Source organism: Ictalurus furcatus, chromosome 21 (assembly GCF_023375685.1).
Source record: "Ictalurus furcatus strain D&B chromosome 21, Billie_1.0, whole genome shotgun sequence".
Taxonomy (NCBI): Eukaryota; Metazoa; Chordata; class Actinopteri; order Siluriformes; family Ictaluridae; genus Ictalurus; species Ictalurus furcatus.
Window position 1 is genome coordinate 7,600,849 of NC_071275.1, and position 24,605 is coordinate 7,625,453.

General features: G+C 36.1%; 2 protein-coding genes across 6 annotated transcripts; both read right to left on the reverse strand.

Annotated features, from left to right (window-relative positions):
* Positions 1-2,860: 2,860 nt before the first annotated feature.
* On the reverse strand, positions 2,861-10,611 carry hesx1 (HESX homeobox 1). Of its 2 annotated transcripts, none has more exons than XM_053653060.1 (5): positions 8,646-10,611; positions 6,496-6,656; positions 5,978-6,079; positions 5,533-5,595; positions 2,861-2,922 (listed from the first exon to the last, which is right to left on the reverse strand). In XM_053653060.1, exons 1-5 carry the CDS (start codon positions 8,761-8,763, stop codon positions 2,899-2,901), a joined length of 468 nt encoding a protein of 155 aa, XP_053509035.1. In that variant the 5' UTR covers positions 8,764-10,611; the 3' UTR covers positions 2,861-2,898. The 2 variants fall into 2 exon arrangements, with proteins under 2 accessions (XP_053509035.1, XP_053509034.1); XM_053653059.1 differs by having other exon boundaries at positions 2,881-2,922; positions 5,504-5,595.
* A 154-nt stretch (positions 10,612-10,765) lies between these two features.
* Positions 10,766-24,382, reverse strand: appl1 (adaptor protein, phosphotyrosine interaction, PH domain and leucine zipper containing 1). Of its 4 annotated transcripts, none has more exons than XM_053653054.1 (23): positions 24,190-24,382; positions 21,782-21,880; positions 21,603-21,662; positions 21,125-21,196; positions 20,926-21,013; positions 20,791-20,832; positions 20,642-20,700; positions 18,715-18,861; positions 17,879-17,961; positions 15,795-15,953; positions 15,454-15,642; positions 15,003-15,041; positions 14,854-14,896; positions 14,690-14,746; positions 14,463-14,554; positions 14,181-14,360; positions 13,808-13,857; positions 13,524-13,698; positions 13,400-13,436; positions 12,981-13,127; positions 12,809-12,859; positions 12,608-12,697; positions 10,766-11,679 (listed from the first exon to the last, which is right to left on the reverse strand). In XM_053653054.1, exons 1-23 carry the CDS (start codon positions 24,241-24,243, stop codon positions 11,530-11,532), a joined length of 2,163 nt encoding a protein of 720 aa, XP_053509029.1. In that variant the 5' UTR covers positions 24,244-24,382; the 3' UTR covers positions 10,766-11,529. The 4 variants fall into 4 exon arrangements, with proteins under 4 accessions (XP_053509029.1, XP_053509028.1, XP_053509031.1 ...); XM_053653053.1 differs by having other exon boundaries at positions 13,808-13,860; XM_053653056.1 differs by lacking the exon at positions 15,003-15,041.
* Between the last annotated feature and the right edge of the window lie 223 nt (positions 24,383-24,605).

The following is a 24,605-nucleotide window of genomic DNA, read 5'->3' on the forward strand; positions in this document are numbered from 1 at the left end:
GCAGCTAATGATTTACAATGTCTCCTATCTACTTCTCACACCCACTGATTCTTCAGGCTGAAAACTGACATACTTGTGTATCAACCTAGTGTGAAGCATGGCCATCCCACTGGCCACCCCGGTAAGACATCATCATCATCATCATCATCATCATTATTAGTAGTAGTAGTAGTAGTAGTAATAGTAGTTGTACTAGTACACTCTAAAAAGTAATTCAGGAGACCTTTTACCACAACTTGTGTGGTTGCCAGATAAAAATTCAAATTTATTGATTTAATTAAATATTTTAAGTTGCAAACATTATTTTGATGAGTTGTGTTGATATAATATTGATAATTACATCAACTTAATATTGTGTGTAATTTAAAGTGAAATTTCTGCATTAATTGATTTAAAACAAAATTTAAATTGTAGTAACTTAATGAAATTGGCTTGATAACTTAATTTTTCTCCACCTTGAGTTCAGGAAGTCCCCTCCCCTACCCATTTAACATGCCTGGACAAATTCAGACAGTTAAGACTGTGTTAGAGGACCTGTAGACTGAACAAATACTATACAAAGGACATTTCAAGGTGAGTATCATTTCATTTACAAATAAATTCTACTAAAGCAACGAATTCGGGCATAGTCTCAATTGTGATATGACCAATAGTGGACTCGTGTATAGGTTAGGCTATACCTGCTAATACAGTTGATGGACTCTGTTGTACTACTACACATAGCTAATGCTAGTCATATTTAGCAGTGTAATTTTGAATATCTATCCTTTAGTTTACCATAGCAGTGGATAAAAATGATGAAGTTTATTTGACAAATCTGCTCATCTATAAAGGGCTTTTCATTTGTGCTACAGGAAGGAAAAGCATGATTAAATTTCTGCTTGTTCGTGTACCCGTCAACTACATTGTGTAATCTAATTTCATGTATTGACACATTTTTAAAAATATTTTGTCATTCACATAGATAGCATTCTAGCTCCATTGTAATCAATTTGCTCTTTGACCAAAATTAGCAGACTTTGGACTGTGGATAGTTCTATCAGAGGGATAAAAGTATTAGAGTGTTTCTTTTTTGTCTATATTGCTCATTTCATTCAGTGCTTTCATGTCTGTAAAACCTGCAGAGATGTTAGGTATGATATTTGTATTGTAAATGACACTGGATTTTAGTTTCTATTGTTATACAACTTAAAGTTAGTAATTTTTCCTTGTTTAAAAGGCTGCATTCTACTGGAGAAAATCTAACTGGAGCAGCTTAATTTGTTTAATGATTGATTGTCATCTTAAAAACTTGTGTTCATAATTATAGTAGTTAAGTACATAACACTTAAATTCCTTTTAAATAATGTGAAAAAACTAGTTGGAACAATTTAATTTTTATGAGTAATCAACTTAAAAACTTGTGTTTATTATACACATTTTTAATTACATGTTAACTGAAAATACATTTGACTGTAAAGGAAAAGGTAATTTCTCTAACTCAGTGTAGTTCGTTGGTTGAACTTAGTTTCATTAGAAGTTGTCATAACTCAAAAAGATTGATGCAAACTGTTGCGTTATATTTTTTTGTTGAGCCTAAATATTTGTTTTTAGAGTGTAGTATTAGTCATAGTAATAAGTGGAGGAGGGGCAGGAGGAGGAGTCAGTGCAGTTACAATGTCACATAATCCCAAAAGGAATGATTTGAAAAGTCTTGCTGTGACAGGCTAGTTTGAAAAATTATGGAAACACCGACTACAGCATCTCTGGGAAATTTTTATAGTTAATTTCATCATTGTCCAACAGCAAGAAACAAGCAAGTGTTAGCTAACAAACAGGCAAGAAAACACTGATCAAACTTTTTTCTATTTAGTATCTGGAGGCATAACAATGGATTTCTTCAGTTATTTACTATCTACCATTAGCTAATGATACTGAATTCTTAACACTACTCTATTTCATAAGATGTAGCCTAATTTTACGTTAGCTAAAGTACTACACAATCATGAGACTGTAATCAGTCATGCAACCACTTTACATTGCTTCATTTTGTGCAGGGCATTTCTACATTGTTTTTTTTTTATTAATTCAATCATAAGCTAGTGGTCATATACTTCAGTGACTTGTTGACTATTAAATCTGGTAACTACAGTTCAAAACCAAAGAAGCAGCGATTAGATATAAATTAGGTCTTGGATGATTATAGCTGATGGTGATTTTTGATTTGTACTAACACCTGCAATAGACACAAGGAATAATTCTGGTCTAAATTGGTGACCCTACTACAAATTCATTCATTCACTCATCTTACATTAACTGCTTTACCTTGATCAGGGCCACGGTGGATCTGGAGCCTATCCCAGGAACACACCCTGGATGGGAAACCATGCACACACACACACACACACACACACACACACACACACACATTCACACACTTATTCATACCTAGGGGCAGTTTGGCATAGCCATTTTTTTTAGAAGGTTTAGAATTTTATCGCATAAACAAAAGTGGTATAAATGTGAATAGCTTGATAGGATAAATGCTGTTAAAAAAAACTTAATAGAGCATTATGTTGTGCTTTCAAGGTGCACATACTATACAGTTAACACACACATTACAAAAGAGCAAAAAAAAATAAATTAATCAACTGATTGTTCTAACGATTAAAATCAAGAACATGTGCGCACTGAACTATATTTGCAAAGATCAAAGAGCCCAAGATGAGAATCATGGGAAAGTTGTGTGTATGAGCCAACTGTCTGGGCAGCAACACCCAGTTCCTCTTTCAGGTGATCTTGTGTTACTATTGATGCCAACATGAAAAGGGTCTTCTTTTTTGTTTTTGACTTGAAAGATGAGCAGAGCTCTCACCATCCTGTCCATGATGACGTAACTCCATACAGAATCTCTAGCTCTCACAGAAAGACAATGCAAAAGATCTGCAACATAATGAAACAGTATCAAGAAATATATGACTAGTGTGCGATAAGATAAAAATAATAATAATAATAATAATAAGCTGAGAAACAATTCACATATGCTCAAACATGTTGAGAAGCAGGCCCATTCAGTATAAATAAGATTAGATCATGCATTTTGCAGATCATGCAGTTGAAGAATCTAAAATCATACAGATATAGAGTTAATGTTGACGTACAACATCAGAGTGGGGGGGGGGGGGGTGGGTGATCCTGTGGCATGAGTATTGGTGCCAGATGGGCTGGTTTGAGTATTTTCACGTGCAACAGTCTGTTACACAGAATGATGCGAAAAACAAAAAAAGGTCCACTGAGTGGAAATTCCTGGTTGATCAAAGGTGAATGGCCAGCTCAGTTTTAGCTGACATGAAGGTGAACTCAGGGGCACGGTGGCTTAGTGGTTAGCACGTTCGCCTCACACCTCCAGGGTCGGGGGTTTGAGTCCCACCGTGGAGTTTGCATGTTCTCCCCGTGCTGCGGGGGTTTCCTCCAGGTACTCTGGTTTCCTTCCCCAGTCCAAAGACATGTATGGTATGTCCAAAGTGTCCGTAGTGTAATGTGTATGAATGTGTACGCAAAGGATTGTACCGCATTGTACCCGATGCTCCCCCCCCCATTGTACCCGATGCTCCATGCTTTCTCTGTGACCCTGAAAAGGAGTAAGCGGTATAGAAGATGGATGAAGGTGAACTCAAATAAGCACTCAAATAAGCACTCTTTACAACCAGGGTGAGCAGAAAAGCTCACAGAAAAGCACCTCACAATGCTACAAAAAAAAGAGGAATTTGAATTCACTCCTGTCAGCTAAGAAGAGGAATTTGAGGGGCTGGTGAGGGTACTACTGTTTCTAGCTGCATACAACATCTAATTATAAACAGATCAAAAATACAAAGTGACATTCTTTAATAAGTAAAGCTGGCAAATTACAAAGTGACATTCTTTAATAAGTAAAGCTGGCAAATTACTGTGGTATAAAAGGAATGAAACAATTTGTTTCCTATAACATGCTGTTATAGGAAATAAATTCTGGGTAGGAAAAGTAGCTCTGCTTTACGTCGGGCAGCATCACACCACCCCACCTCCTTGTTGATTAATTTCATATAACAGCATGACCCTATTATGCTATTCCTTATAAGATGTGGCCACTAGATATTAAACCGAGGTCATGAAATTGCACAATTTACTTTTTTTCATGCTCTGAATTTGTTATCGCAAGTTTTTAGGTTAATATTACTAAGCCTTTTTTATATTGATATTTTTCTATACATTCATTCACCTTTATTAACCGCTTTATACAGATCAGGGTTGTGGTGGTTCTAGAGTTTATTCCAGGAACACTGGGAGTGAGATGGGAATACACTAAGAAAGGGATTCCTTTTTTCTTCTTCTTCATTTATGTTCGATTAACAAGAAAAACATGCCAAAAAAACGATTGACAAGAAAAACATGCCAAAGTGAGACAGAATAAAATCCAAGTATGGACATGAACAGTGAAGGTTAAGGACAAAAGTAGCTCATCTGGGATTTGAACTCACAACCTTCCAGTCAATTGCAAATGGCTGAGCTACTGCCAACTTTTTAGCTTTAAAATCTAATTCAGGGTGTTATGCAAGCTCGAGAAAACTAAACTAAATTTATGTATTTTTTTGTCATTGCTTTTTTACATTAACTTCCTCAGTAGAGAAACTTTTTCTCAGCACTATGGCGCCCTCTACTGTTTTTTTTAAATCACTGAAACCCATCCATCCATACATTTTCCATACTGCTTATCCTACACATGGTCACGGGGGGAGCCAGGAGCATATCACAGGGAATTCGGGGACCGGGTGCCAACCCATCACAGGGCACTATTGCACACACACTACGGACAAGTTGGAAATGCCGATCAGGCTACAAAGCATGTCTTTGGACTGGGGAGGAAACTGAAGTACCCGAAAGAAACCCTCAAAGCATGGGGCGGACATACAAACTCCACGCACACAGGGCGGAGGTGGGATTCAAGCCCCCAACCCTGGATGTTCGAGGCAAATGTGCTAACAGCTTAACCACTGTACGTCCATAGACACCCATCATGTGATATTATTATTACTGTATTATATTAATATTAGTAAAACGCTATTACTATTACTTTATTTTTTTCCCAATACAGTCTAATCCAATATGGTTGCAATTCTCAAGCCTTCCACCCCTTATCATTATTCAGAGCAAATAGTAAAGCTCCTTCCCTCTTTTAAAGCCTATATTGTCTCTCATAATCACCCTCAATTAGAGCAAGTAAAGCGGGACAATGGCTTCCCATGAGGCTCGTTATCTAACAATAAAGCAGTCGACGAATTCAGAAAAGACCACATGCGGAGTGCAAAAAAATTCCCATACTCAGTGTGTGATGTTAAACCACATTTTAATTAAGCAGCTGCTTATCTAAACCATTAAAAGACATAAGTTTTTGATTTGCACTATCAAAATAAGTCACAACAGAATATATTACAATATGACAAGAAACAGACATCTGAACTTTTTTTTAATTTTTTTATATAATTACTGTTGGAGTCCATTGATGACTTTTTTCACCATGAGGAACTGGTTCTCTCGATGCGAACGCTTCAGTTTTGCTCTTCTGTTCTGAAACCAGATCTGCCAGGAGAGAGGAATAATTACTACATTTATTTCCAGACCTGCATCGATAAACATTTGTGGTATATAAAATGTTTGTGAAGGCCTTAATTAATACATCTTGAAATAATTTGAGATCCAGGCTCAAATATCCACTATTTGTTGAAGTTCTTATTTATCAACCCAGTGCAAAAGTTTGCATCCCCATAGTTGTGGAAGGGCACAATTATTACAAGGGCTGTTCAGAGGATATGAAAGTGATTTAAGGCAATTATAAAGGATTATATGCACGTCTGTCTCCTACTTAAGTAATTAGGTGACACAAATCGGACTCCATACTACAAAAAGTGTGATTTTGATTTAATAATAAGGTTTCATTCGCCGGAAAAAGCCATTCGCATACCTGTATTCTGTCTTCATCGAGATGCAGTTTCTGAGCAAGCTCCTCTCTGACATCGATCCCGGGGTACGAGTTTACTTGAAACACACTCTCAAGTATCTCGATCTGGAATCATAAATAAAAAGAACAATCAGGGTAAATGGAAATGAAGGAAAAGTCAGGTGTAACTGATACTATAGGATATGTAGCTCTATACTACTGTACTAAATAGTATACATAGTATCTGGTTTACTATATTGACCACATTACTACAGCAGACATTTGATATTTTACACTGAAATGAGGATTGTCACAGATTGAATCTAATCTGTACTCAGAAATAAAAAAGCTGTAGGGCTCCAATACAAATCCAGTATACTATTATTAGTATAGTACTATTATTAAATAACGAGATTAATATATGAATAGTTGGATTATGTTCATCAAATAAATCTGCACTGAGGGTCTGTGGAATACATTTTACACTTAACAGGGTCTAATGGCTGATGTTGTATGCACCAGTATCAGTATCTGTAGGTTACCTGTAAGCTGGAGAAGGCAGTTCTGGGTCTCCGTCCGATGCACCAGTTGAGTGAACGCCTGCAGCTCTCCACTGGTGCTTCACTTTTCCTCTCATCCATCACGGGAACATCCAGCGAGCCGTCTGTCTTTACGAAGCAGACGTTTTTTGTTGGTTGCACATCTGATGAAAGGAAAAGTATGTTGGTGAAGAGTTTAAGTAAGATGTACAAGAGTGTACAGTTTTCCTGCTTTAATGCATCAAAGTCAACTTACCAATGACCTAATGAGGACAAATTATAGGCCATATATATAATATTATTTGATTATATACAGTCTATGGGCAGAATGAAAGACTAAACGTCAAGCAGAGCAATGACTACAAGTCAGACCAGTCCTATCCTAACTGCTTTAAAAACCTTTGATGAAAAAAACCCCAAAAATTCTTCTACCTGTTCACCAGGTTGGATTTGTCGCACTAAAAAAAAAAACAGCAACAATGGTAGTCTTTTCATATGTGATCATGTGACAGTGCTTCGTGTGAACAATGTGATCGCATGTGAAAATAAAACTATATGCCCCATCTGTGGCATATAGGTACCATATGAAAAGAACTAAATCATCAGAGGTTGAGATTAAACATTAAACAGGATTAAACATTAAAGAAACAATATACGTATTTGCTTATATTTTTCTCTTGAGAGCATCTTCACAGTGAAATAGATATTTTAAGTCTAACAACATCAGAACACTAGATTTTTGTTTTGTTTGATTAAGAACGCATTTTTAATTAGATGACGCCTCATTTGCATAAATAACTGTTGGACGAATTTAGATATCCTTCAACAATTTTTTAAACTTGCTCCTTGTCTAGGTTCTCTTGCCATAAATAAAAACACATTCCTGAAATCCTCAAGCTGGTGACTTTTCATGTGAGGGACAAATGTTTCTATCATACTCTAAAGAATCACAGCTTACCTACCATTTTGTATACTGATTTGGGACATCTTGAAAATGAACAAACTATTAATATATGTACATGATCTCAACTTACTTTATGCTTATTTTGTTGCAGTAGTATATTATGTATGTATATGTGGAAAAAATGAATCATGACCGTTTAAGAACCTTATATTGTGTACTGTGCAAGTCTTAAGCACATGCAAAGAAATGCTGTAAAGCAAAGACGCCTTCACAAATAATGAAACAAAACATTTCTACATAAAGAAAAATACTATAAAGAGCAATAATAATAAAATAGTAATAAACTAAATGAAGTCAACATTTGGTGAGACAACTCTTCATTTAATAGTAATCTAGTATCATAAAATAGTATAGTATATCTAGCATATATATATATATATATATATATATATATATATATATATATATATATATATAGTAGTCTCAGGTACAATTTGTGCAGTTTTATAAGGAAATTAGCTGAACAGTTTTACTGAGCATCTTGGAGAATCTGCTACAGTTCTTATGGAGACTTTGACTATCACATTTGCTTTGTTTTTTGCGGCAAAACCCAGAAGCTTCATTACGTTACACAATATTTAATAATAGTAAAATAATAATATGCTTATTATTATTCTCAGTCGTAAACTGGGAGTTAAAGGGGTTAAACAAATGATTCAAATGATTACTTTTTTCTTTATTTAAAAAAACAAAACAAAACAAAAAAACACCAAAAACATAAAAGTTCATCATCTTCTACATCACATTCCTTTAAACTCCAAGGACTTTTGTAACTACATACTTTCACTGCAATTACAAATATTCAAAAATAATAATAATAATTTTATATATATATATATGTATGAAAAGAAAAGTCAAAGCATGTCATTTTTTCTTTTTTGTTTTTGGTCATCTTCCTGTTTGATGCTCACCACGCCCACTTATAGAATATCACAGGAATTAAGTCCTGTTATTTCTACCAACAAGCTCAACACTTATCTTTAACTTAACAGGACATAACATAAATGTTGTAAAGTCAAACTGTCCCATCTTTATCTGAATTCTTCCTGCTTGTAAAAACATCAGAAATCATCTGGGTAAGACCGATTGGGACCATGGGACATCTACTGCTTTTAAACTAAACTCTAATGACGTGGTGTCTTGTCTTAGATCAGAACTGTATCATTTAGTTTAATAAAGTGAATCCTACCTGTCCAGGGGCGGTGAGGAGTGTACATGGTGGTTCTCTGTTCGGGTCGGTCCAGACCCAGGATGCGGTCTATAGTGAAGAGAGAATGGCGGCTCTGCTGTGCGCTCACACTCGCCATGTTCTCCAGAAAGAAAGATCTTCAAGTACTCTGAAGGAATGTCGTTTGAGAAAATGAGACTCGACCTGTTCTGTGGCTTTTTAATTAATAAAGAAAACCTAACCGGCTACAACACGTCACTGATTAAACCAGTCAAACTTTTTCCATTTGAATGGGTTTAGGGCGCACCACAAGGGGCAGCAGGTCGATTTACAGGTAATCCTGTGTCCAAATTACGCGCTACAACCCGTGACCACCGGGGCGTTATCTATTACCCACACGGAATCCTTTAAAGCTCGTTATTTCCAGAGACAAAACCCTTCGCCAGTGTCCCTTTTATTTTTACCCACCAGGTAGAAAATGAGCTCTTTTATTAATTCCCTCCTCAGCCGCTCATTTCCTTCAACCGGCTGAGGGGCATTATGAGGAAGCGCTCAGCTTGCCAGTAATCTCATTTACACGCGCAGAAGTTTAAAATAAGTGTTAATAATTAAAAAAAAAAAAAAGGAAGAAGAAAAAGAAGAAGGCGGTAAGGCTATTAAAGCTAATCCTGTTGAATATTCCCCCCTTTTTTGGCCTCTTGTCATGCATGCAAAGAGCATCCGTGAACTAATCCGACAAGTTGCTCCTGCATTGTCCGCATTCAGTGGCTGAATCCGCCTATTCAAACTGGCTTTAAATAAATATGCGACTTGTTTATTTACTTGTTTACTTGAGTGCACGAGCTGTCTCTCCATGCCCTGCTTTATCATGGTAAAAAAAAAGTCAAGACTAATTAGAACTATTTAAATGCAAACGCAAATGCAGGCCGATTAGGATTACAGAAAATGATCAAGTCTATTGTCAGTGGGAAAATATCTCAAGAACTTGGCAATTTTAATAAAAAGATACCAAACGGTACTTTCACTTGTCACTGCACTGGTACCATCAAGAGTATATCTTTTGCCTGGGAAGTGGGATGTGGTGTATGTTTAATTAAGTTTTTAGACTAATGCTTTAAACCAGGTTCAATTATGAATCTTTTAGAAGGTGTGAAAATAAATACTAACTGTTCTAACAATGTCCCCTTGATGCTACTACACTAGGAGCAGACAAAAGTACAGGTCGGTACTGTTATTTCTAGTGTAAGTGCATGTGTAATTTTCTGTCTAGCCCCCAAATCCTCCCATCATCAGTAAATTTACATGACAAGACAAAGCTATTCTTCCCTCTGAACTAGAATGAGTTACGCTTCAAATTGTGAAATATATTTAATTTATCGGCATTTCAAAAGGACTCGCTCTAGGACAGCAAGGGAAAGTTAAATTATGAAGGACATTCAAACATGAATTATACAGGGAGCCCCAAAAGTCTCCTTACACTAGTCTTCTTCTTTTCTCAAAAAGCACTTTTAAAGGCTATCTGAATAAAAACATAATTATATTATATAAACTAGGTACAAAAAATTTCACAAGACATTTTGCTAGTAGTCATTTCCCGCATGTACGGAGACTTCTGGGACACCCTGTTTCCACTGGCTGAAATCTTTTTCAGAAGTCAAAGAACATTAGTCACTTTAACTGGGCGTTTTTATACACATCGCAAATGTGCTTCAGGAATTTGAGGCCATTTAAGGAGAAACACATCTACACAACTTTTGACAGGAGGTCAGTATGAACTATTAACACAAGACAATAAAACAATAAAAAACCCCAAACGACTTCTTGTTACAGATAGCTTAAGATTTAACAGACATGGTGCTTAAATGAAGTACATTTGCATTATTATTACAGTATGTTAAATACAAAGTACAATGATCTATAAGTGTTGGAAACCAACAAACCACATGTGAAAATTGTGTCTGTGTGTGTACATAAAAAAAAGGCATATATTGACCTGGTGTCTAAATCCAATTAACATTTTAAACAACCTTATACAATTGTAAACTGTGTTATAGGAAAAAAAAATTCCCCTTAAACTCCCAGGACTTTTGTAATTACATACCTTCTTTGCAGTTACAAAATATTTAATAATAGTTAAATAATATTATTATTATTATTATTATTATTATTATTCTCTGTAGTAAACTGGGAGTTTAAGGGGTTAAACAAATGATTAAAATTATTACTTTTTTCTTTATTTAAAAAAAACAAAACAAACAAACAAAAAAAAAAACCACCAAAAACCTAAGTGACCACGTCCACAAACCTTAATTAAACAGATGACAATTTGCAAAGCACGTCTTACAGAATTCACGACAGGTACAATCTGGTTAGATTCAACCCCAATACAATTCAGTTACTGATGTAGATATGACACGAGCTGAAGTACATGCAGGCATGTTAGCGCATAAAGTTAAATATACAATATTAGTACAAGTCCTTCGTTAATATGTGCTATTCACACGTGCAATGTCTTCCAAAAAAATTTATCCCATTTACCACACAATTTATTAGTAGTGCACCAACTCTCTCACGCTCGCTCTCTCTCGCTCACACACACACATACACAGCAACCAAAAACATCTAAAAGTGTGTTTTCGATACAAGTCATTAATGGAAAAGATACAAAATACAATACAAATAAAACAAGCTCATGACAGCTTTCTCCCAATCCACCCACCTATAAAATTACTCTTCTCTCCATTACTTGTGGGTTGTTGTTTTTTTTTATATTCTGCAGTCACTTTGCAAAAGTAATTTCCTTTAGAAAATCAGAAGCTTTAAAAGAAACGTCATTAAGATTAAGTGTTTTAGATGAAAAGTTGAGTCCAGGTAGAGATCAACTTTATCCTCATGCTCCTTACTCTTAAGCATCAGATTCACCTCTTTTCCGCCCCTCCTCCCCGACATCGCTGTCTTCCGATTGGCTCTTGCTGAGGACGAGGAACTGTCCGTCAGCGGTTGGCGGGTTTGGACGACTAGAAGCAGCTATCAGGCGACTTTGTTCCTCCAGGTCCTGGAATTATGGTGTAAACTATTATTTTATTGCATAACATAATACAGACAGGGTGATGGCACAAACATACATTTATTTAACATAACAGTGCAATCTTAGCTGAATATCACTGTTAGAAATAACTACATATACTCAAGTGAATTTGATCTAAACAATTGAGTACCATTTTGCGGTCCTGATCATGGAAAAGCATTGTGGAAGCCGTGAGAGGTTTCATTTACTTGCAGGTGGCTTTGGAATGTTATTTTATTTTTTCTTCATAGGGGTCAGTATTACATGGTAAAATATCCTAATTTTGAATGGTGTGACTCTATACACATCATGTGGGTTTTCCAATGGGAAACAAAGGTGGCGTTATTTCTGATTAAGGACTTATTAACTAGCTGCTCTCAAATCCTAATGAAAATTCTACATGATGCAGGTGCAAATGGAGGATAAAGCAGTTAAACGTACAGATAAACGACTCAAAGATACTAGTAATTGATGTTAGTATCAATTGAAATGCAAATGTATGCGCGTGCCACAATTAGTGAACAAGATCCATGTATTTCACTTGTACTCTACTCATTTGTTTGAATTTAGAGGATTTAAAAAGAGCTCCACTGCTTATTTCCTGTCAGCATTACTAGTTAGTTCACTTTATAACAGTTTCCTCAACATTTCTGACTGGCTCTGTGAACTGAGGCGGTAGATGATATACCAGTTTCATCCTCGAAAAAAAACCAGGTAGCCCACATTTCACGTCCGTATTTAAAGGATCCTATAAAAATTAGTTGAAATAAATAAATAAATAAACCACTGATGATGTAGTGGGTGCGAAATGCAGTCTTGGCTCTAGACTAGACTTTGTGAAACACGCAGAATCGGGGGCCACCAGGAACTGACTAACATTTTTTTATGGCGTACAAATGAATTTTTCTCAGCATACCTTTTCAATCTGTTTTTGTTTAGTCAGCTCTTCTTGTTGCTTCTCCTTTGCCTTTTCCTGCTCTCTCTGCTTCTGAGAGGCTTTGCGATCCTACAAACAAATACAATAGATTCATAAGAACCAGATGATATACTCTATTATTATTATTATTATTATTATACTGTTACAAGTCTCTTGTGGCCCTAACATAAAAACACTCACAATTTCTGAATGAAGGGCTATCTGTTTCGCCAGTCCCACACTATCACAGATCTGACAAGAAAACAATAGACACAAATTAAGGTGAAAAAGCATATGCATGCTTACTTTATACAGAAAACGGCATTAGGAATCAGGCTTAAACATGCACTACATATACATGTTTTGATTGTACCTTCTCTCCGTCATTATTAGACTCAAAGATGTAGCAGACAGTGACGGGACGTCCATCAACCCGGCCGCCAGCCGTATGCAACACGAAGCCGAACAGGCGCTTGTTCTCTTGATGAGATGCACACATCACCACACTGGACAGAGGGAACTGTGGAGAAAGAAAGAGAAGCAGGGAGTCTGTGAAATAGAGAACTATCTTACTTTGCAATACATAATCAGAAATTAGTACGATTTCTGCCCTAGGATCAATTTTTATAATACTAAATACCATTACATGGACAAGGTACATATCTTTACTCTGACATGCCTGATGTTGTATGATGTTCTACATTCTATATGAATGGCCCAAAGTAAAAAAAAAAAAAAAAAACAAAAAAAAAAAACACTTGAGGCATACTAGATGTAGAAAATCAGACCTACCCTTAATCTTGTGACTTGGGTTTGAGGGTCAATGAGCCTAGAAACAGTTAAAGAAAAGAGAAACTCTTAATAACAATGTCAAAGAATTATCAGCATGCAATGAAGTGCCAAGGAGTTCACTTACTTAAGGCAATCACAGGTGACAAGTAGATGGGACTCGGTCATTCTGAAGATGTTGTGGATGGCTCGGGCCGCCAGGATCTGCCTCATTGTCTCGTAGATGACATCCGGGTTCTCTGTGGCCTTCACTTCCATGGATCCCAGGAAACGCACGATGAAGAGCTGATGCAGGATGGAGTCTGTGAAATCAGGAAGTTACATAATATGCTTGAACTATTTTTGACAATGACCTTTTCTAAGGGACTGAAGTCTTTCTGGAATTTTGAAGTCTGTTTATGGGACAAGTACCTTCGCTGTCTCCGGACTGCACCTCTCCGGACTCTCCAAACGGGTTCGTCCTTCTTTCAGAAAAGGTGACAAAGAAACACTGGCATTATTTTAAAAAGTAAAAGAAAAATCAGGATATAGCAATCCATGGGCCGTTAGGTGGAATAAATTATGCAGGCATTATTGAGAGACAAAGTGACACGTGACCTGCCTTTATCAATTCTTGTGATATCATGTCACAAGAGACACGTGACATGGTTAAAGGCTGATGAGTGAGAAAATTTAACTGCAATTTTATGCACTATACTGTATATGTTTAAAGAAAACTGTCCAATGACTCATGTTGGATGACACCTTTCTTCCAGGAGTATAGATTAGAATTAGAGGCACTGACCTGCCCTGGGCAGCACCTTTAGCTTGCGGTGTGCTCTCTTCACTGACTGGGGAAATGATATCAAACTGGATGGGGGTGTCTGGAGCCACCAGGGAGTCCAGAGACAGCGAGGAGAGAGCAGGTGACTCAGAGCCTGCTGAGCTCTGGCTGCTGGTCCGGGCCGCTCGGGGTCGGCCCTGCCTATAATCCAACAGGATTAAAAACTATTGTTACATCTTGAATAGGAATAATCAGACTGGCCTAAAGGAAAACGAAGCCGTGTGAGTATAAACAGACACTGACGTGTTTGGTCTAAAACTCTCATGCCGCTGCTGGAATGAAGGCGACGGAGTCACGGCCTCCAAAGCTGACTGGTTGACTCTGGCAGCAGTTTCCTGTCAAAGTTTCAGGTATACAGTCATTTAGCAATAGCCACTGGAGTTGAGCATTATTTCTTTCTTTTTTGTCATGGATGGTAAAATGTCGGATAAAACAGAGTGACAAGTCTTTGATTTGAAGCTGACGTTTACCTCAGGCTTCTCACTAAGATATATCCTCTTTGAGATGTTATTTATTGTTGCGATCCACTGAAATGAAAAAAAACAAAACAAAAAAACCCAAAAACATTTCTGTAGCTATGGATCCTGCTCATATAAAGAAAACCAAAGAATTGGACATATTCTCAATTTGTTACCTCTTCACAGTCCTTTCTGCTGTCTGCTTGTAATATGGCAATCCTACGGTGAAAAAAAAGAAAAAAAAGAATTGTGTAAAATAATAAAAACCATCATTCAGAATTGCATTTATTTAATGTAATTAATTTTTTAAAATAATTAAAATGACATTTTCTCTCTCTGTCTCTGGTATAACACAAATGTAGAACTGTTGTACAAACAACAAAATATAAAAATTTATCACATAAAACTTTTAATAAATTGAATCAGATTAATTAAACGTAATTAATGTAACACAATAATAGAAAAATACATTTATTTAAATGTATGTAATGTTATACATATTTAATGTTATATAAACACATTTATTATTACTGCACAAAGCAATGTTGTTAGTAAACAAGTCAATACTTGATGTTTAAGCTCTAAAAGAATGCATTCATAATTATCCAGCTCCTGAACAAAGCCCTTGCTAAAAACAGCCTTCAAGAACTATAAATCTTCTTACTTGAGATCTACCAAAACACTAAGTCTACCAGCCGGACTACATGAATGAAATCCTAACTTTTGATAATCAAACTCCTTTAATGTCATGCAGGTACGGATGTTATTAAAAATACTTTTTGCCGTCGAAGGAAGAGATTTGGAAGCAGAAACGCCGATCCTCACAGTCCACTGCCATGACAGAACAGTTGTCTATGTCCATGACCAGCCCTCCGGCCACGTCTCCTCGAGACTGACTCATGAGGTTCCCTCCTTGTGTGAAGAAATATTGCCGCTCCCATGTGGTCGACACCAGCCCTGTTTTACTGGACATAAAAATATGAAAGCACGATGCATGTCACTCACGCAGAAACATAATGGCACGGCTATGAAATTAATCAACTACAGACAAACATCTTATAATACTGATTTAATAGTGCTTGTAATGAAGTATAAACCAGCACTAGGGCTTTCGTACTTGCGAATGTTGAGGTATCCGGCTTTACGGGTCAGGTTGCGGTTAATTGGGATTTTATTAGGGTCAGGGTCGGGCATGTACAGCAGATCACTGGCCTGCTCCAGATCCTGAATGGTCTGCTGCATTATGTCCACCTCACTGTCCATCTCCCTGCGTACACTAACAACAACCACCACAACCAATAAAAGTCATGCAAACTATTAACAAGGCTAATACTAGTACTGTAAATAATTTCATATACATTGCCCTCCACTAATATTGATATATTTACCCTTGGTAAATATGAGCAAAGGAGGATGTGAAAAACTGTCGTTATTTTTCAACCTTTTGATGGATCTCAAACAATTGCAAGCAAAACACGGGTTTTTCCAAAAAATTAAAAATAAATAATTTTATATGTTTGTTAAATATAGGTGTGCAACAATTATTGGCACCCCTATTAATTCATATGGGGAAAATATATTTGAAGTATATTCCCATTGATATTTCAAAAAAAAATTTAGTACACCTGAGTGACTAGGAACAGGAAATTGTTCAACCATGACTTCCTGTTTCCAGTGCTTCCAGTCATTCATAACAATGGGTAAGACCAAGGAATGTAGCTGTGATGTGCAGCAAAAGGTTTTTGAACTTCACAAAATGGGAAGTGGCTATAAGAAAATAGCATAAGCATTGAAAATGCCCATTTCCACAATCAGGGCAATAATTAAGTTAAGACAATGATCCAAAACATACATCAGAATAAACACAAAAATGGTCTCCTGACCACAAAATTAAAGTCCTGCCATGGCCATCCCAGTCCCCTGACTCGAAACCCATAGAAAACCTGTGGGGTGAACTGAAGAGGAGAGTCCACCAGCTTGGACCTCGAAATTTGAAGGATCTGGAGAGATTCTGTATGGAGGAATGGTCTCAGATCCCTTGCCCTGTATTCTCCAACCTCATCAGGCATTATAGGAGAAGACTCAGAGCTGTTATCTTGGTGAAGGGACGTAGCACAAAGTATTGACTAAAAGGGTGCCAATAATTGTTGCACACCTATATTTAAAAAAATTTTTTTTTGGATAAACCCATGATTTGTTTGCAATTGTTTGATACCCACAAGAGCAGAGTATTTTTGTGAATTTGTTTTTAACAATAGATCATCATATTTACCAAGGGTGCCAAAATTAGTGGAGGGCACAGTATATGCAATACAATGTAAATTACAGTGTTATATATATATATATATATATATATATATATATATATATATATATATATATATATATATATATATATATATATATATATATAAAAAATACATATACAGGCATGTAATACATTATAGTACATAATACATACATATTATAAATGTGATAATAACAAAATATAAATATAGATATTTTTAATATGCACATGTAACCTATATCTGTAAATTTGGGATGAATGTTTACCACTCATTTTATGCCACCACCTATAAAGTAGAGATTTTGGAAAACAACAAAGAGTGAATAGTTACTTTCCAAAGCCACTCCTATAGGTTACTGCGCACATGTGCTAGATCACATGGCACCCATATTTTATCCATATTTTAACAAAACTCTTAAGGATTTCAGTTGAGAGCCATCTTACTGTACTTTGTTTAATCTTTTGCCCAAAAGGGTTCATTCTGGTTCCAGCTTTTGGCACAACTGTCAGTTAAATATCTTAGTTTAACTAAGTAAGATCAAGAAAAGAAAAGAATATTAAAACATAATGTGGTTATAGTTAAGACATTTCCCCTGATAACTGGTAACAGAATACTGAGAAATACCACATTATATTCCTCTACTTTAATGCATTCTGGCCTTCCAACGCTCATCATCGCTATCGAGCTGGGGGAAAGACGCTGGTTAAATATTAAAGCTGGAACAAGCTAATGTCAACATTAAAGAATGGGTCATGTGTTGCAAACAACCGGATAAGCTTGCATCAGCCTGCAAAAATAAACTTAATTCCCGTCCTCCTAGCGAGAGGTAATAATTCTTACAGCTGTGTAGAAGACCATTTACCATTCAGGGACAGGAGATTAAAATAGTAAAAGATGAACAGATAAAACCTACTTCTGTACACTGGTTCCAATGTTTGTGAGGAAGTCTTCCCATTGCTGTGTGAGGTTCTCTGATCCAAGCTTGAAGAAACTGATCTGTGAAAAGGAAAAAAAAAAAAAAGACATGGGTTCGGTTCAACCAGAATTTAGTTAGGATTTTTTGCTGTCAGTTTGTAAAGACTAGCTCAGTTTATATGTAATTCATAAGAATTAATTATAATCAAGCTCAAAAGGCTGATAGCATGCCTTAAACTCTACCTTATTTCAGGAAATTGGTAGCATTTGTTAGGGCAAGGGTCCGAATGATGTACAATATAGGATAGGGAATAGAGTGCCATTTTGGGCACAGGGTGGTCTCCTACCACTGTTTCCCCCCCCAAATTCTATGACCTATCTGCTAACTAATGTCCAAACTCTCAGGTCGAAAACTCAACCTGCGATACAGATAGGAGATCTTGAGTAAAATACAGTCATAAGTAAAATAACTAAAATTATATAAAGATGACTACAATTTTTTTACAAATGTATTAAAATAAAGAAGCCAGTAACTATAAATCGACCAAGTTAAACAAGTAGGCCATCATCTGGATCTACAGTCCTAATACCAACATAAATGCCAAAAAAAAAAGTTATGTTGTTGAAATGATGGCATATGATGCAGGACTACACCGAGGTAATCATAAGTCAGCATTAGTTGTTAAGATTTTTATAGAGTTTTATAGAAGTATTACTCAAGCTCTCAATTTTAAATAATGTATTCTTGAAAATGAATTTGAATGTTTTTCATAACTGATTAAATAAATACTGAAACTAGTGAAAAGAGAGTGAGACAGAATATGTAGTCCGCACCTGTGCCTGCATATACCCCAGCAGCGGCTCCAACAGGGCAATCCTTTTCTTATACTGTAGCGTATTAAGTGCTGAGAAATAGTGCATCATGGTCTGGTGCTGCTTTTTCCTTGAGGTGTAAACATCTTCAATCACTTCACCCTTTAACTGTGGTGAAGACAAAATTTTTTTTACATCATTTGAGAATCCTATTTAGATGCTCTAATATTTTAGCAGTCAATGTAGGTGAAATAAAAAAAAGTACAAAAACGTTGATGTAACTGGGTGCTTGATTCATTTCTACAGCAGTGAATATCCACATTAGTCCAAATCCACACTCGTATTTCATCTTCCCAAAGTCAGATCTACTATAATTTCCTGTCCTGCACAAGGAGACAGGACTCGAGCCAACCAAATCTGCAGAACATACGCTCTTCTCACAGTGGCCAAGCCAAGTCTCAGTATGTGTTTCATTAAAGGAAGACCATCACTGCAGTGTGCAACAGTGTTAATCAACTTTGTGCGTAATCAGTCCCACCAGAAAGTAGGAGAAGACAGATCTTATTAGGCGACGATATAAAGTGCACATGGTCGCATTGTGACATTTTCTAATATACAGTATGTACTTCTGAAAACTGCAGACTGTACTGAACTGAAATATGCTTCTGTTTCACATACAGCGGGGTCCAAAAGTCTGAGACCATGTTGAGGAACATAGAAACTAAACGTTCAATTTAATATTCAAGATTCGGCACTATCACTAGGTCCTTATTTAAACATAAGCAAATTTGTAATATTTTGTACAAAAGGTCAGATTTTCCTCATGCCTAATCTCTTGTATTGAAGCACGTGTTCGGTCGACACTCTGACGGATTTGATCCAAAATGGATCGTAAGGTTTTACTCATGTAGTCCGTGTCGGCTCGAGTGCACACGGTCATTAAAGCAAAAAGGGGACGTACCAAATACTAAGAAACTCTGAAATTCAAGTGAAAGAGTCTATTTTTCACTCAAGTTACTGTCGATAATATAATTTGTAATGAAAACTGTTGTATTAGATTAGAAAAGAATGCAAAATAGAAGCATTTTCACTAGATGTGATCAGAGAAAAGTGAATTTGAAGACTTTATTCCGAATCTGGGGCAGGATTACAAACTGAAATGTTTAGGCTTATGTCCATTTTCCTGTCCAACAACAACTTGATCAAAGTGTGACATTTACTGTATGAAGAAATCACACTTGACTAGCAAACAGGCAAACTGACTGTTTTAACCTCCACATTTATTAAACTGGTTTCTCACCAGTTTATCATGATCCTTACACAACATGACGTTTGGCACAAAGATAGGGTAGGCAAGATTAAAAAGTAAATAACATATTTTCATGTCATTTTGAGGAAATATATCTATATTCTTAAAGTCGTGCCAAAATATTGTATAGGCAGGAAAATACAGTTTTGGGAAAAGGATTTTTGGCTGTTTGCCCACACAGACATGATTTAACCCAAAATTATTTTCAAAGATGCACTTATGATCACAGCAAAGGTTTCATTTTATGAACATAATTCTATTATTCAAATATTAAGCATATCAAGTAAGTATACCGTATAAATATTTATTTATAAATTAATGATTTTTATTACTAGGAAACCCAAACTTTATCATCAACATTTTTCTAGTTATTAAGCTTTAGATTTCAGTGTGACTTGCATATTTTTTTGTACATTCAATTATATTACCAGTAACTCAGGCTTATAAATATACTTAAACTAATAATAATAATAATAATAATAATAATAACTATAACAAGTATGACCACTTTTTAATAGCAATAGATGGTGATTTACACTGTTGCCATGTTCATCAAATTAAAACAGTAATAAACTCAGACCTCACTTTAAGAACTTATATAATTAATTAACTTTAATAACTAACTGTTACGCTTCTTACCTTCTCGTTCTCTTTCTTTTTAGACAGCCGACTGTACCTGTTGATGGCTGTGTCCAGATCTGTTATAGTAAGAAAACGAAACGGTGAATGTGCCAAAGTTGCTGAAGAATTCTTTTGCTTTTGTGATTGATGAAATGAGTGATACTCACCATCGCTGGATATTTGGAACACTTCCTTCAGAGTGAGGATTTCTGTATTAAAGAAAAGCAATTTTAAAAAATGAATGGAAAGAAGAAGAAGAAAAAAAAAAAAAACACAACCAAAAAAGTAATAAGGATATTCACCTTTTACGTCCCTCTCTTTGAACTGAGTGATGGGGAACATCATGGCGTCGGCTAGCTGAGTGGACAGAACGGCTTGACAGGAGCTGAGCTGTGAAACAACAGAGAGAGATGGAGAGAGAGAGAAAGAAATAGTGAGACAAAGAAGATAAATCTAACTGCAAATGAAGAGGAGGAGCTAAAAGCGGTACATTGCTCTCACCTCATCAATGACTTTCGCAAACTGCTGCAAAGTCGAGCTCATGACCTCATCGTCACCACCGAGTGGGAAACGCTAAAGGAACGAGAGGGTCAGTCTTTAATCATAATCTCCAGAGTTTGGAGAAGAATCAAGTTAACACTTGTTGGTCAAGATATGTGTGGTGTCTCGTCATATGTCTAAGTTAGCGATCATTTTTTAGTCTAGTCTATTAGGTTTCCAGGCAACCTAAACGTGTGACTGGGAAATGTATTATTAATCAGTCCTTAAAAAAGTGATTGTCACAAATGATTCTTTCCAGAACATTACAACGCTCAACTACATTACTACCTTTGAGGCAAGTATAAAACTGCGTCACTTTTTCCATTAACCATTCCTTTAAACCTGCTGCTGAGTTTAAAGGCATAACATGATTCCTATTCTTCACTAAAATAAAATTTAAAATAAATGAAAAAATAAAAAAGTGGTGAACATTTTCTACCTGTTTTTCATACTCCTTCAGTAACTTGGAGGTCAGGTGTGTCGCAGCACTCAGTTCATTCTGTAAACCAAACAAACCTAAAGGTTAAGATTCTCAGAAACAAGAAAAAAAAAAGTTTTCAATTGCTTTGAGCATTTCCTAATGATAGCGAGAAAGTTTTTTTTTTAGTCATGGCTTACCTGCGCATCATATATCCTTTGCATGGCCTTGAAGAGCTGATGGTAGTAGCTGGATATGGCATATGTGTCTTCCTCAAACACACTAAGCAGGGAGCGAGTCTAGAAGAAAAAGACATGAGGTGTTTAACATGAATGTGACCGTGGCTGCATTTCAATTTTAAGTTGAGATTGGGCCATGAGAGAGCATACGTTACATTGATTTTATCACAAGTGTGTTCTGAGGTACAACGCAAAGAAGAGTAGAGGTCGACCGATAGTGGATTCTACCGATAAAGTAAAATATTTCTGAACTTGATTACAAAAATAAATAGTACTGACTGTACCATGGAAATGTACTGCACTTTTTAAATGAAATAAATATATAACTGTTAATGTATATTAACTATTAATAAATATTAAAGTAAGTCAAAGATATACATCCAAACTAAACCAATAAGTAACTCTCCAAATAAATGAAAATAGAGACATCCAAAATCAATCAAAAAACACTTCAAATAACACAACAAAATTAATTAGAGATAGGGATTTAATTTCCACCTCTAGGGGTCGCTCTTGATAACCAATAGCTCCAGTAAATCAGTTATTGGTGCCGATTAATTGACAAAACCCACAAACACATGATAAAATCAGTCTAACACACACCCTTGAGAGGCTGCAACAAAAGCAATACGATAAAAGCCAGTCTTATTTATTTTTAATGATATTCGTAATAAACAATTATTCCTCCACAAAATGTAGTCTGTTCACAGTAAGCTTTGGTTGCTAAGCAACATCTTGGGCGGCAAGGCTATTCTACAGTATAAGAGTTTTATTGGTTTAAAACCAATCAGGTTTCAGAACCAAAATGATCTGTTTCATAATGATAAATACATTTTATAACTATTAATCATTTGGCTTGTTTTGCTTGGAAGTAAAATGCCAATATAAATACTTTTGTGCAAATAAATTTTGGCCTAGCCCATCATCTCATAAGAATGACAATAACATCAGATGGGAGCATTTAGATGCAACTCAAATGATCAGATATTAGATATGTTTCAGATTTACTGTAGAACCTCATTGGGATGTGGTCCATATCAGATGTAAACAAATCCGACCCGAGCCGTTTACACGCATTCAAACACCCCTGATCTGTGTCGGAGGACAGCAAAGAGTAAGTGCTTGGCAATGTAAAGACGAAGTTTCTTTTTGCTGTGCTTTCATAATAGTCAACGGTTGCTGAAACAGCACGAGTCACAAGAAAGCAAGGAAGAGATTAAGGAAGTGGGTAAGGAAGGAAACCAGGACGTGCCAAGGAGTTTAAACTGTGGCTGATCTGTAGACAAAGTGTGAAATAACAAAGCTGTGGCGTAATGCAGTAACAAATAGCAAAAAGAAATGAACTGCTGGGGGAAATATAGTGATTAAAGAACAGTAATAATATTTGCGCTGATCACTAAATACACACACACACATTTACATTTTACATTTATTCACTTAGCAGACGCTTTTATCCAAAGCGACTTACAAATGAGAAAAATACAAGCAAAGCGATATATCAAGCGGAGAACAATACAAGTAGTGTTACCATACAAGATCTATTAATTGAGTTCCAGAAGAAGCAAAGTGCACAGAGTAGAGGTGTAAGTGCAATTTTTTTTTTTTTTTTTAATGAGTTGGCTAGGTGTTCACGGAAGAGGTGGGTCTTTAGCTGTTTTTTGAAGATGGTGAGAGATTCTGCGGTCCGGATTGAGGAATGATTGTGGTGTAGTGATAGATTGAAGTTATTTGAATAGGAGCATATAGTATGTGTATGTGTATGTGTGTATGTGTGTGTGTGTGTGTGTATATATATATATATATATATATATATATATATATATATATATATATATATATATACACACACACACACACACACACACACACACACACATATATATATACACACACACACACACACACACATACTATATGCTCCTATTCAAATAACTTCAATCTATTACTGCACCACAATCATTTATATACTAAAAGTTAAGTGTTTTTTTTCTATTCGGCTGAATCCAAAAGGACTCCCTAACCGCTACAACAGTGCCCTATACAGAGATCGATATATTGAGTTACGCATCATATGTAGTGCACTATATATCCAATACTGAGTGATTTGGGATACAGCCTGTGCTTATAAACACTGCCTCCTCACAACATCAAACCATTTCCATAAAGCTAACGCAGCTGGCTAAAACCTTTTCTGAAAACGAAATTTTCTTTACATTTTCTAGTTTTTTGCAACATTTTCTGACTCAGGGGGCATTTTAAAGACGACGACTGCACAAAAATATATAGTTGCTATGCTAGTTCTTTAGCTAGCTAGCAACAAAGCTAAAATGCTAGCAAGCCCAGATGTTTTTTGTTTGTTTGTTTTTTACCTGAGGACTGTCTTCCAGTGCTTCTTCTATCGGCAGTTTATCAATTCCTGGCATTGTTGTGCTGTTATTTATTTCTGATAATTGACAATCGTTTTTTTTTTTTTAAGGAAAAAAAAATCTCTTCCTGTTTGCTTTTTATGCAAGACAAATCAACAACCAGACAGTGCCCGTCCCACACATGCGGATATTCGGCGTTTTCTCCGCCTCTCATTGGCAGCCAGACTGCGCTGTATCCCAAATAACTCCCTAAATCCTTAACAAGTGCACTATATAGAGAAGGAAATGGGGACTTCTACAGCGTGTGTAGTGTACTATAAATCGAGCTTGGGGGGATTTGGGATTCAGCCTTGGTGTTGTGATGAGGTATTTGGAGCAATGTAGTAATAAAATAAAAAATAAAAGCCCTTTTAGTTCAG

Bases quoted from the DNA above. Each gene is read 5' to 3' on its own strand.
- appl1 (XM_053653053.1), bottom strand. From the start codon at position 24,243: ATGCCAGGAATTGATAAACTGCCGATAGAAGAAGCACTGGAAGACAGT. The intron at 21,881-24,189 runs GTAAAAAACAAA...TTTTTCTTCTAG, and splicing joins CACTGGAAGACAGTCCTCAG to ACTCGCTCCCTGCTTAGTGT. The intron at 14,555-14,689 runs GTAAACGTCAGC...AAACTTTGACAG, and splicing joins ATCTTAGTGAGAAGCCTGAG to GAAACTGCTGCCAGAGTCAA.
- hesx1 (XM_053653059.1), bottom strand. From the start codon at position 8,763: ATGGCGAGTGTGAGCGCACAGCAGAGCCGCCATTCTCTCTTCACTATA. The intron at 6,657-8,645 runs GTAGGATTCACT...TCCTTTCATCAG, and splicing joins TCCTCACCGCCCCTGGACAG to ATGTGCAACCAACAAAAAAC. The intron at 6,080-6,495 runs GTAACCTACAGA...TTATGATTCCAG, and splicing joins CTGCCTTCTCCAGCTTACAG to ATCGAGATACTTGAGAGTGT.